General features: G+C 41.5%; 1 protein-coding gene across 2 annotated transcripts in view; it reads right to left on the minus strand.

Annotated features, from left to right (window-relative positions):
- LOC148055452 (guanine nucleotide-binding protein G(q) subunit alpha) overlaps positions 1–13,460 on the minus strand; it is a 155,413-nt gene that overhangs the window by 26,895 nt on the left and 115,058 nt on the right. For both annotated transcript variants that reach the window (XM_087760283.1, XM_087760284.1), the window contains exons 4-5: positions 11,847–11,975; positions 10,746–10,875 (exon numbers count right to left, since the gene is read on the minus strand). In XM_087760283.1, the coding sequence (XP_087616409.1) occupies positions 10,746–10,875; positions 11,847–11,975 (259 nt within the window). The remainder of the gene's footprint in view (positions 1–10,745; positions 10,876–11,846; positions 11,976–13,460) is intronic.

Below are 13,460 nucleotides of genomic sequence, written 5' to 3' on the forward strand. Positions count from 1 at the left end.
TACAATAATAATGTACAAAGTAAGTGATACACTATACAATTGCTCACCACCTGTCAACCGATGCCCCACCCGTTCCCGAGCAGCGATCGCTGCCCCCCCGGCCAACTTCCCCCAGCTTATGTACTGAGCATGACATACGGTGTGGAATAGCCCTGTGGCCAATCTGGGTCAGCCCCCCTAGCTGTGCCCCTCCCAGCTTCTTGTACGCCATGCAGAGCATGGGAAGCTGAAAAGTCCTTGACTGGTGTAAGCACTACTTAGCAACAACTAAAACATCAGTGTGTTATCAAAATTATTCTCATCCTAAATCCAAAACACAGCAGTATACCAGCTACTAGAAAGAAAAATTAACTCTATCCCAGCTGAAACCAGGACAGAGGATTACAAATTACCTGTCTGAACAGGACATATAAATGAATTAGATCTTAAAAATAAAGATGATCGGTTCTATTTGTTTTGTTATTCTGTCAGTGAAAACCTAGCAAGTAAACATCCTATGAAATATAAGCTTTTAAAATTCTATTAATGTTAATATTTTAAGATGTCTGTTTCAACAAAGAGACATTTCAATGATTCTTTTATATGTGGTTTCATTTATCAATGAAAATGCTTAACAAGTAAAATAATGGAGAAAATATTGTTTTCCTAAGGCATAAAGATAGATATATGATATATGTGTGTATATATATAGGATACATATTATGTATATATAGGGCACTTGTGAAATTCCTTACTCAAAAGTCAAAGTGGAAAGAATATTACAGTTCTAAATACTAGTGAAATTTATCTCCAATCCTGTTACAAACTCACATTTTACTATCATATTGTTATATATATATTTAACCAAAATATATTAACACTGACCAAAATGATTTAAACTGGCATTTCTTCCCCAATTATTTTGGCCAATGGATGTTCTGCTTGGCTTCTAAAAATCATCTTTTATCAATGAATATTTTATGCCATCCATTGCCTCTGTAGCTTTTCAGTCTCCAATGATACCTCAGAAAATACTTTTTATTTTTGATAGCTTAAAAAATTTCAAAATTTCATTTAGCCTATTATAAATTTAGCAGTGTTTAGTCCATTAATTTAGCTGAACTGAGGAAATCATGTCCTAAGTGTCTTTTCTGTTTTCCTCTGGGAATACACACTGTATTCCCACTGTATAAAAAGCCCACACTTTTATAGACTACCATAGACCTACAGAAGTTATATGAAATCATGTAACTCTCAGACTTTTAGTGTGTTAACATGGAAAAGATATTTGTCCAGGCATCAATAAATACCATTCTTTCTTTTGCCATTCCTATTAGTACTAACTACTTAACAAGCTCTGCAAAGGTCATGAAAATCTCTTTTCTACGAACCCAGATTTTAAAACTATACTCTGCTGTCTCTAGTCCACTAGATTACTAGTTCTCCTGGAAAAGTGGAACTCATTTCTGTATTTATTGCCTTGAGACCATGAGATTTTATATATTTAGAAGAGCTACCTGTGATCCATGTTTGAATGCAGCTTATCCTGGAATATGGAATAATAATATACTTCACGTAGGAAAAATCCTTTATTTAAGGAAAGAAGTTGATTTAAATAAATTTATTTAAAAATAAGTTTAACTTATTTAAAATTTAACTTATTTAAAAATAAGTTCTAAACTCTGCTTTTTGATAAAACTGCAAGTTTCTCCAGGTCCACTGGTATAACTCAGGGAAAATTTGACCTGTAGGACATCATACATTTATCAGAGAGCTGATCCCTTCATTTTTCCTCTCACTACTAATTCTGTCAGACTTTTCTGGAAAAGTGAAAAGGTCAAACACATCTGATGATAATTTAGCTTATGTTTCCCTTCATCACATCATATCAGATTGAGGGAAGATTTACTTAATTTACAGTACTAATAATGTAATGAATATATTATGTGATCTGGATCAAATTTTTTCCTCATTTTCACCAATGAATCTAGATAGACTTACTGTATTATTAAGGGCAGAATTTGGAACACCTAAGTATCTGCCCTTTTATACTCATTTAAGTAGAGAGAGGCATTTCAAATCTGTACACCGTCTGAAATTTTTGAAAGAGATGTTTAAATATACTATCCTTAGCAATTTTTCACATTTTTTATTTATGCACCAAAATCAGATGCTTAGTTATGTACAAACTAGACACATACTTAAGAGAGGAGAGATGACAAGGAAAGAAACAGATTTACAGCAGAAAGTCTATCATGCACTACATTTTGAAAATACAAACCTGAGCTTTAAGAAGTCTAAAACAGTTTCAGAATGATGAAGGGTCATATAAACAAACACAGATGCACTCAATGACAAATATTAATTCTTACAGATTTATATTTATACATGAAAATGAGATTAAAGAAACAATGTATTAATTGAAAAGAATTGCACAGACAATTTAAAAAGTATAGTTTTCTTTGTTAAAGCATGCTACAAGGAAAAATACTTCAGGCAATATCATGCAGTGGACTAATTAGAAAAAGAAAGTAGGCCATCTTACAAAAATCATACTGTTTAATCAGGCCATGAAAGCAATGCAAGAGGAGCAGCAGAACACTGCAAGTTGTTGAGTCAGATCTCTTACACAGATGACAGGCACAAGTACCAAAGAAGGATTAGATTCTATCATAGTAACACACTGATGCTATCCATAAGAAAAAAGTAGGGCATTTATACACACTCTCTCACTTTGGTACTGAAATTTTAATACTGTTTCACAGTTCAAAGGTTATTTAAATTTTGCAGAGTGTGAAAAAATATCCACTGACTTATTAGCAAAGTACCCAAGTTCAATTATTGTCTTCCTTAATGAACTTGTCACATCACAGTGAGGAATAAAAACAATATTTCTTGTAAATTTCTTAATTTAAGGTGAGAACTAACACATTTAAATCCTTTTCATATTTCTGTCACACCCACATTCTGACAAAAATACACTTTGCTTTATGTGGAATAAATAAATAAATACATTCTTGTTTTCTGGGACTGGAAGAGAAGGGAAAAGGATGGTAATAAAGCAGTGTCCTAGTATGCTAAAAATATATATATATATATATATATATAATCATAGAACGCTTTGGGATGGAAGGGACCTTTAAAGGTCATCTAGTCCAACCCCCTGCAATGAGCAGGGATATCTTCCACGAGATCAGGTTGCTCAGAGCCCCATCCAACCTGACCCTGAAAGTTTCCAGCAATGGGGCATCTACCACCTCTCCGGGCAACCCGTTCCAGTGTTTCACCACCCTCATCGTGAAAAATTTCTTCCTTATATCTAGTCTGAATCTACCCTCTTTTAGTTTAAAGCCATTACCCCTTGTCCTATCGCAACAGGCCCTACTAAAAAGTCTGTCCCCATCTTTCTTATAAGCCCCCTTTAAGTACTGAAAGGCTGCAGTAAGGTCTCCCCACAGCCTTCTCTTCCCCAGGCTAAACAACCCCAACTCTCTCAGCCTTTCCTCATAGGAGAGGTGTTCCATCCCTCTGACCATTTTTGTGGCCCTCCTCTGGAACCGCTCCAACAGGTCCATGTCTTTCCTGTGCTGAGGACTCCAGAGTTGAATGCAGTACTCCAGGTGGGGTCTCACCAGAGCAGAGTAGAGGGGCAGAATCACCTCCCTCGACCTGCTGGACATGCTTCTTTTGATGCAGCCCAGGATACAATTGGCTTTCTGGGCTGCGAGTGCACATTGCCGGCTCACGTCCAATTTTTCATCCACCGGTACCCCCAAGTCCCTCTCCTGCAGGGCTGCTCTCAATCCCTTCATCCCCCAGCCTGTATTGATACTGGGGATTGTCCTGACCCAGGCGCAGGACCTTGCACTTGGCCTTGTTGAACCTCATTCACATGGACCCACTCCTCAAGCCTGTCCAGGTCCCTCTGGATGGCATCCCATCCCTCAGGCGTGTCAACCGCACCACTCAGCTTGGTGTCATCTGCAAATTTGCTGAGGGTGCACTCAATCCCACTATGTCACTGATGAAGATATTAAATGGTACTGGTCCCAATACGGACCCCTGAGGGACCCCACTCGTCACTGATCTCCATCTGGACATCGAGCCGTAGACCACTACCCTCTGGATGTGACCATGCAGCCAGTTTGCTATCCACTGAACAGTCCGCCCATCAAATCCATATCCTTCCAATTTAGAGAGAAGGATGTTGTGGGGGACTGTGTCAAAGGCCTTACAGAAGCCCAGATAGATGACATCCGTATCTCTTTCCTTGTTCACTGATGCAGTCACTCCATCATAGAAGGCCACTAGGCTGGTCAGGCAAGACTTGCCCTTGGTGAAGCCATGCTGGCTGTCTCGAATCACCTCCCTGTCCTCCATGTGCCTTAGCATAGCTTCTAGGAGGATCTGCTCCATGATCTTCCCAGGCACAGAGGTGAAGCTGACAGGTCGGTAGTTCCCAGGGTCCTCCTTCCTACCCGTTTTAAAAATGGGTGCAATTTTTTATTTTTTAAATTTTTGGGTTTTTATTCTTTACAAAAGCTTGTGTTGAGGGCTCATTCTCTATAGATCGCAGCAAGGGAGCAGCTCTGCTACGTACGAAACCCTGACCCAGAATCAGGTCATCTACGAATGATTTAGTGCTGGGTGCCCCACGATCACGCGGTACGCGATGGGAGAGAGGCAGCGCCTCATCTGTCCACCCCTCCAGTCCCGACCACAACCGGTGCTTCACACCAGGCCTGCCCCATGTGGGACGGGCGGCCAGCTGTCGTGAGCCCACCGAGGTGCTGGCGGCGCTGCGATATCGCTACATCTAGGCGGGATTCTGACTTAGAGGCGTTCAGTCATAAGCCTGCAGATGGTAGCCTCGCGCCAGTGGCTCTTCAGCCAAACGTGTGCACCAGGGGTCTGAATCTGCAGTTCCTCTCATACTGAACAGGATTACTATTGCAACAACACATCATCAGTAGGGTAAAACTAACCTGTCTCACAACAGTCTAATAGACAGGATACAGCTTACTGAAAGCCAAAACTAAGCTGCCCAGATGGGTGCTTAGCTCCAAGACAGGCTGGATCCACCCAAGAGCTAGAGGAACACAAGCCTAAGGCTGCTGGAATGTACCACAAGTTTCTGTATGTATGACTTGAAAAAATGCTTTGAATTACAGTTATGAACATATTTCAAACTGAAAAACAAAAAGTTTCAAAAGTTTTTCACTGATGTTAATAAGGAACATAAATAGTTTAGCAGTGAGGTGGAAGAACCATCTTCAAGCAAAGAGGAATTTTAGAACTTTTACCTCCATGTTTACCTCCAAAACATTTTGTTTTGAAAGTGAAAACTTGAAAAATCAAGACAGCTTTATGAGTAAGTTTTTTTTCATAAGAGTTGAAAAAAAGTCATGGAATAATATCTCTTCAGTCATTTCAAAGTGGTAGGAGAGCCCAAGATAGAAGGGAAATGTTCAGTCCATATGTTCCATTCAGCTCATAACATGTGAACACTTTTAGCTGATAACAACAAAGGACAAGATTGTATACTCTGAAAGCCCAGGAAGATATTCTTCCATCTTCTTCCATCTTCTAAAGAAGATGGCCAAGTAATAAATAATTTAACACACTAACATCCACACAAAATTGTGAAAGTGACGTTTCTCTTTAATGTCCTTCTCCTAAAAAGACTATTTCAATGTATTTTTATTTACATTTACCAGAAACCAAAATGTTCACAAAGACTAGGAGCCTATTTATAGCAGACATTATAGTCTTAAATTCATCTCTCTCTAACCCATTAAGCAGGATGCATTTTACGCTGCAAGCTATCTGCACTACTATTTTTCCTTGTGTCATTCATGTTCCACTCTATGTTCCATACTTGGGCTCTAGTTAAAAACACAATACTGGTAGTGTGATTCTGTTAGATCAATACACTGAAAAAAATAATTAACATCACATCTGATACCCTACCGCCTGACACCCTGCCCCCTGACCGACATTGGCAGCGTAAGCAGGGTGCCGCCCACAATATTCATGTAAGGTATGATTCTCTCAAATCACACTGAGTCAAGGGGCGGTGCAACACTTACCCGCATTCAAAAGGCATTTGCACGATTGGCTGTTGCTGCCAGATGACCCGGACACCAAATGTTGTTGGCAGTCCACCAGGGCCATGGCATTGCTTATGATCCTGAGTTTGCTATTGGTGATTGGGTGATTTGCTATATGGGCGCATTGTTGGTCATCTTTCTGACTGCCTCAACAAAGTTTTGTTTTATAACATGTTGTCAGACTCCATTACTGTTCAGACCATATTACTGGCATCACAGACAGGATGGAGTCTTTCTGACAGCTACTGGACACTTCAGGAAAAGAGCAAGTTTGGAGCTCCCTGCAATGGGAGAAGTATTGGATCCAAGATAATTGGATGGATCCCCAGGCTACTGGGGATGAATTTGAACAGTGGCATAAGGCCAGCCATTGCAAATGGGGAAAAGGCAAAGGTTGCTTAATCAGCCTCCTGACTTGTGCCCTTGACGCTGCCTGGGTTGAAATTACCGGGCTGCGCAGCACCCTCAAACGGGCAGGATAAGGTAAGCAAGGGGCTGAGAGGGATGAGCATAAGCTAGCCCCCTTGGCCCAGCAGGCCCTCAAGGCCCAGAGCAATTGTCCTGGTACAACAGCCCAAGTTAGGGCCACTATCTACCAGGACAATGATAAGGATAATAATTGGGACAGGGACAAAAATGGCCCTGGACCAGACCCTGACCCCCTTCCCAACCCTACAGGGGAAGACACCCCTGCCCTTCCTCTACCTGCCTTGAGCACTCGTGGGGTGCAAGCCTATACCAGGGAACAGTTCTGCTCCCTGGGCAACCAGTTTTGTAAAAAGCCAGGAGAAGGCTGGGTGGAGTGGCTCGGAGGCTCTGGCGCACTGAGGCAGCTCTAACTCACCTCAGTGATGGGGACCGCGAGACACAGGGGCTCTGCTTGCCCTGGCGGCAGGGGTGGGTGCTGTTGCAATGGCTCCTGTGCCCCACAGTCAGATGCAGAGGAATCCTCACCTGGGCAGAGGACTGGGCACCTCCACTGGCCAGACAGAGAGGGGCCGCCTTTGGTGGTTCCTGCTGGAAAGGGGGTTTACCCACCCCCCAAAAAATTGATAAATTGCCCACCCCCCAACAAATTGATAAATGCAATGCTTTCTTTTTTTCATCTAACTACTTTAAGGTCTGTTCTAGCAAAGAACCTATGAGTTTTGTTTTAATTCCCACTGTCTATTTTTATGGCTCTGCTATGTAACGCTAACTATGCAAACAGTTACAATAAGAACATTTCTCTACAGTCAACTATTCCACTTTTAACACAAAATAGATAGGTTCCATTGACCCTCCATGGAGGAGATCAGTTTGTGTCATATTATTTGAGGATTTGAAGATTATTTGAGGGTTATGGACGTCTTAGAAACCACAGAAGCACCTGAGAATGGTCATGTAGGAATTAGGGCTTCTCCCCGAAAAATGGTGGTGGGATCAATAGCCCAACTGAAGTGCATCTACACCAATGCATGCAGCATGGGCAACAAACAGGAGGAGCTGGAAGCCATTGTGCAGCAGGAAAACTGTGATATAGTTGCCATCATGGAAACATGGTGGGATGACACACACAACTGGAGTGCTGCAATGGACGGCTATAAACTCTTCAGAAGGGACAGGCAAGGAAGGAGAGGTGGTGGGGTAGCCTTGTATGTTAGGGAGTGTTTTGACTGTCTAGAGCTTGATGATGGTGACGATAGGGTCGAGTGTTTATGGGTGAGAATCAGGGGAAAGGCCAGCAAGGCAGATATCATGGTAGGAGTCTGTTATAGACCACCCAACCAGGATGAAGGGGCAGACGAAGTATTCTATAAGCAGCTGGGAAAAGTCTCACGATCACTAGCCCTTGTTCTCATGGGGGACTTCAACTTACCAGATGTCTGCTGGAAATACAATACAGTGGAGAGGAAACAGTCTAGGAGGTTCCTGGAGTGTGTGGAAGATAACTTCCTGACACAGCTGGTGAGGGAGCCAACAACTAGGGAAGGTGCCCCACTGGACTTGCTGTTTGTGAACAGAGAAGACCTGGTGGGTGATGTGACAGTTGGAGGCCATCTTGGGCATAGCGATCATGAAATGATAGAGTTTTCAATTCTCAGAGAAGTAAGGAGGGTGGTCAGCAGAACTACCACCTTGGACTTCCGGAGGGCAGAGTTTGGCCTGTTTAGGGGCCTGGTTGACAGAGTCCTTTGGGAGGCAGTCCTGAAGGGCAAAGGAGTCCAGGAAGGCTGGACGTTCTTCAAGAAGGAAATCTTAAAGGCACAGAAGCAGGCCATCCTCATGTGCCGAAAGACGAGCCGGCGGGGAAGAAGAATGGCCTGGCTGAACAGAGAGCTTTGGCTGGAACTCATGAAAAAAAGAGAGTTTAAGACCTTTGGAAGAAGGGACAGGCAACTCAGGAGGACTACAAGGATGCCATGAGGTTATGCAGGAAGAAAATTAGAAGGGCCAAAGCCCAACTTGAACTTAATCTGGCTACTGTCGTAACAGACAATAAAAAATGTTTCTATAAATACATTAGCAACAAAAGAAGGGCTAAGGAGAATATCCATCCTTTATTGGATGCAGAGGGAAACATAGTGACAAAGGATGAGGAAAAGGCTGAGGTACTTAATGCCTTCTTTGCCTCAGTCTTTAATAGTCAGACCAGTTGTTCTCAGGGTACCCAGCCCCCTGAGCTGGAAGACAGGGACAGGGAGCAGAATGAAGCCCCCATAATCCAAGGGGAAATGGTTAGCGACCTGCGACACCATTTAGACACACATGAGTCTATGGGGCTGGATGGGATCCACCCAAGGGTACTGAGGGAGCTGGCAGAAGTGCTCACCAAGCCACTCTCCATCATCTATCCGCAGTCCTGGCTAACCGGGGAGGTCCCAGTTGACTGGAGGTTAGCAAAACTGATGCCCATCTACAAGAAGGGCTGGAAGGAGGATCCGGGGAACTACAGGCCTGTCAGCCTGACCTTGGTGCCGGGTAAGGTTATGGAGCAGATCATCCTGAGTGCCATCACGTGGCACATTCAGGACAACCAGGGGATCAGGCCCAGTCAGCATGGGTTTAGGAAAGGCAGGTCCTGCTTGACTAACCGGATCTCCTTCTATGACAAGGTGACCTGCTTAGTGGATGAGGGGAAGGCTGTGGATGTTGTCTACTTGGACTTTAGTAAGGCCTTTGACAAGGTTTCCCACAGCATTCTCCTGGGGAGAAACTGTCTGCTCATGGCTTGGACGGGCGTACTCTTCGCTGGGTAAAAAGACGTCTGGATGGCTGGGCCCAAAGAGTTGTGGTGAATGGAGTTAAATCCCGTTGGCGGCCAGTCACAAGTGGTGTTCCCCGGGGCTCAGTACTGGGGCCACTTCTGTTTAATATCTTTATCAATTATCTGGACGAGGGGATCGAGTGCACCCTCAGGAAGTTTGCAGACAACACCAAGCTGCACAGGAGTTTTGATCTGCTGGAGGGTAGGAAAGGTCTACAGAGGGACCTGGACAGGCTGGATCAATGGGCCTAGGCCAATTGTATGAGGTTCAACAAGGCTAAGTGCTGGGTCCTGCACTTGGGTCACAACCACCCCATGCATCGCTACAGGCTGGGGGAGGAGTGGCTGGAGAGCTGCCTGGAGGAAAAGGACCTGGGGGTGTTGGTCGACAGCCGGCTGAATACAAGTCAGCAACGTGCCCAGGTGACCAAGAAGGCCAATAGCATCCTGGCTTGTATCAGAAATGGTGTGGTCAGCAGGACTAGGGAAGTGATCGTCCCCTTGTACTCAGCACTGGTGAGGCTGCACCTCGAATGCTGTGTTCAGTTTTGGGCCCCTCACTACAAGAAGGACATTGAGGTGCTTGAGTGTGTCCAAAGAAGGGCAACGAAGTTGGTGAAGGGTCTAGAGCACAAGTCTTATGAGGAGCGGCTGAGGGAGCTGGGGTTGTTTAGCCTGGAGAAGAGGAGGCTGAGGGGAGACCTTATCGCCCTCTACAACTACCTGAAAGGAGGTTGTAGTGAGGTCGGAGTCGGTCTCTTCTCCCAAGTAACAATCGATAGGACAAGAGGAAATGGCCTCAAGTTGCGCCAGGAGAGGTTTAGATTGGATATTAGGAAAAATTTCTTTACCAAAAGGGTTGTCAAGCATTGGAACAGGCTGCCCAGGGAAGTGATGAGTCCCCATCCCTGGAGGTATTTAAAAGATGTTTAGCCATGGCGCTTAGGGACGTGGTTTAGTGGTGGACTTGGCAGTGCTAGGTTAACAGTTGGACTTGAGGATCTTAAAGGTCTTTTCCAACCGAAACAATTCTATGATATAAGTCTGAATTCTAGCCTCTTAATCCCTGTAGAACTTCTCATTTCAGTACATGTAGTTGCATACAACTGCTGGTAGACATTTGGAAAGCAGCCAGGACTGGACAAGTCAGTCTGTTTTGAAAATGTCGTAAAAGAACTAACAACTTTGAATTTTGCTGTTTATCATGAAGTATTCAATCTATCATTATACTTTACTGGTCCAACAAATTCAGTATCCAAATAATTATGTAAAACCACACACATTTCTACTGAAGTTCTCTACAAACTTGTGCTTTAATCAAATTTAAAATAATATTCAAAATTAAAAATTCATTTTAGTGAAATTATTTTTTTCTTAAAAACTGGTGATTTATGCTGATGCTTGCTTACCTCATTGTCTGACTCCACAAGCACTTGATCATATTCGCTAAGAGCTACTAGGAACATGATAGATGTGACATTTTCAAAGCAATGTATCCATTTTCTTCTTTCCGATCGTTGGCCTCCTACATCCACCATTCTGCAAAATTAACAATGACCACATCAACTCCACAAATAACTTAGCAGAGAAACATACAATCACATATGGAATACTGAATTCAAGAATTTAGTTGAAAACACAATTTGGTTTGTTTTTCTTAAAAATTTTACCATTCGTATTGAAGACTGCGAATGGAATGTATTGTAAGTAAACAGGTTATCGTATTTGCTTTTTAGTCTGATGTGCTTTCTGAATTTGGTCTCAAAGCCCTTAAATTTCTGATATTCAAAACTCTCATGATTCTGAGCCACAATTCTAGAATGTATGCCCTGTATATTCAGCAGAAACACATGTCCACAGAATGAAGTTGGTGGCCTGCCTTTCTCCCAAGAAATTACCAGAGTCAAAATTCCAAACTTGTCAAGGCTGCCTCATTTTAAGAGTATAAACAGAATACAATTTTTATTTACTAAAGCTGTTAATAGTCAAAATAAAAACTCAGATTTGTTAGCACAGTGTACTCCCAATTGATTATGGAGCTTAATGTAACTAGACACTTGGGTGTCCAACTTGAAATTGTAATTGCATAGTTATTCTTTAAGCAATTGTATGTGCACTCAAAATGAGCTGTGGGGAAAATTATTTGTAGGAGTGGTATTAAACTTTCAAAATATCACTTCTCTCTAAAAATCAAGTACAGAAGTGGTACCTTTACATTTCATAATTTATTATTCATAATAAAACTGATATACTCATTTTATTGAAAAATTACTTCCAGTTTTGCTCTCAATAACAACTACCTTCAGAAAAAGACAAGTCTGTCTGTCTCTCATCCTCTTGACATCTTTAACAACAGCCGCTAATCATATATGGACAAAAACATGAAAATAAAATGAACAAGCTCAAATTTTAAAAACATTGAATAATTTGTACTTTTAACCAACATGGTATTACTAATGTAACAGGAAACAAAAGAAACAAAGCAAATGGGTGTTAAACTTTTTTTCTACCTGAAAATGATGCTTTGTAAGTCAAATGGATATTCAATGATCCCTGTTGTTGGGACTCGAACTCTAAGCACATCTTGCTGAGTTGGCAGATAGGCCGAATCTGCTATGCGGTCCAAGTCGTTAAGATAACTATAGATGGGGAGAAACAACAGGAATGCAAGACAGTGATACCATAATCCCACTGAGGAAAAGAGAAAGGAAGACTTGGGAAAAGAAATGGGGTGTGGGATAGGAAGAAGTGCAACAGAAAAAAGAGCAATATCGACATAAAAGAAGGAAGGAAATATAAAGGAGTGCTCCATTCTCCCTTCCTGGTAATTTTCATAGATTCAAGTAAATTCTACAAAAGGACAACATGATTATTATGATTTTCATATAAATTTTCTTGGCTTTCACAGATTGAATCACCAACAATTCAAAATTTTCAGTTATTCAATTCTGCTTAATTTAAAGACAAATAATATGATTAAATGTGTAAGAAATATAAGAAATAAGAGACTATAATTTTATCTGAAACTATAACATATTTCTTGATAATTACTCTGCAATGTCTACAAAGGATAGATAAACATGAATCTCCCAAGTGCTACTGAACTTATTATCAGTTTCAAAATGTTAGGAGGATAAATGGCACTCTTTGGAGATAAAAGAAAAAAACCCCACACTGACAAATTAAAAAACTCTCCACCTGAAATTCCTGCATCCAGACTGAAACTTCTGATCAAGTTAATAAGCCTGCAGTACATGAAATACATCCTAGTCATTTAGAAAATAATCTGAAATTGCAATAAAATTGCTTGTAAGGGCTTGTTAACTACAACACACAACTCCTGCTATGGCTTAATGGTGGTTTTCAAGTATAAAGCAGCAGTGCACTGGAGGTTTTAATTAACTTTCATAAGAGATGCTTCAAAAAAAGAGGGATAATATACCAATGTGTGATAGCTTGTTTGGGTCCAGGAGTTGCACATTCCATGAATTCAGTGCACCAGGCAGCTTGGGCTGTCCCCAAGGTAGATGTCTGGGAAAAAGACTGCCGCAGGAAATTAAGTTTTTGTGTATTTGATTACTTCCAAGCACAAAAATGACCTAGTTGGTCAGAGTTAGCTACTGGTAAAATAACCTAAGGCTGCCCTGATTCATTCCAGGGGAGGGTAGGAATGTACTCCTTGCAATTTATCAAATCATTAAATATCTCTAAGCTCTGAATGTATTCTTTTCTTCATAGTTATTACTCAAGGTGTTCTTTTTTAATTAAATCCACACAAGGAATAATTAGACTACTAGATACTCTGAATTATTTGTTATGCAATAGTGAAAGTAAGTTGTTACGAACAATGACAGAAACAAAGCGATTTGAGTTCTACTTTACAGCAAACATACAGAAGAATTAATTTGTTAACTCTGTGAGGGAGCCAAAAATATTATCAAATTTTCCTCACTATGAATTTATTCATGAAAGATTAAGCTGATGATAGTAAATGTTGAATGTGAGAATATTACACATATTCAGAAAGATGTATTGAACCATATATCTCAGAAAAATTGTCATATTCAGAAGTTACTACTCTGAAAATATTTTCTCAGAACCCTGACTAGTTTCTGCCAATAGGA

Source organism: Nipponia nippon, unplaced genomic scaffold, assembly GCF_047370975.1.
Source record: "Nipponia nippon isolate SJK-2023a ecotype South Korea unplaced genomic scaffold, ASM4737097v1 scaffold_22, whole genome shotgun sequence".
Lineage (NCBI taxonomy): Eukaryota > Metazoa > Chordata > Aves > Pelecaniformes > Threskiornithidae > Nipponia > Nipponia nippon.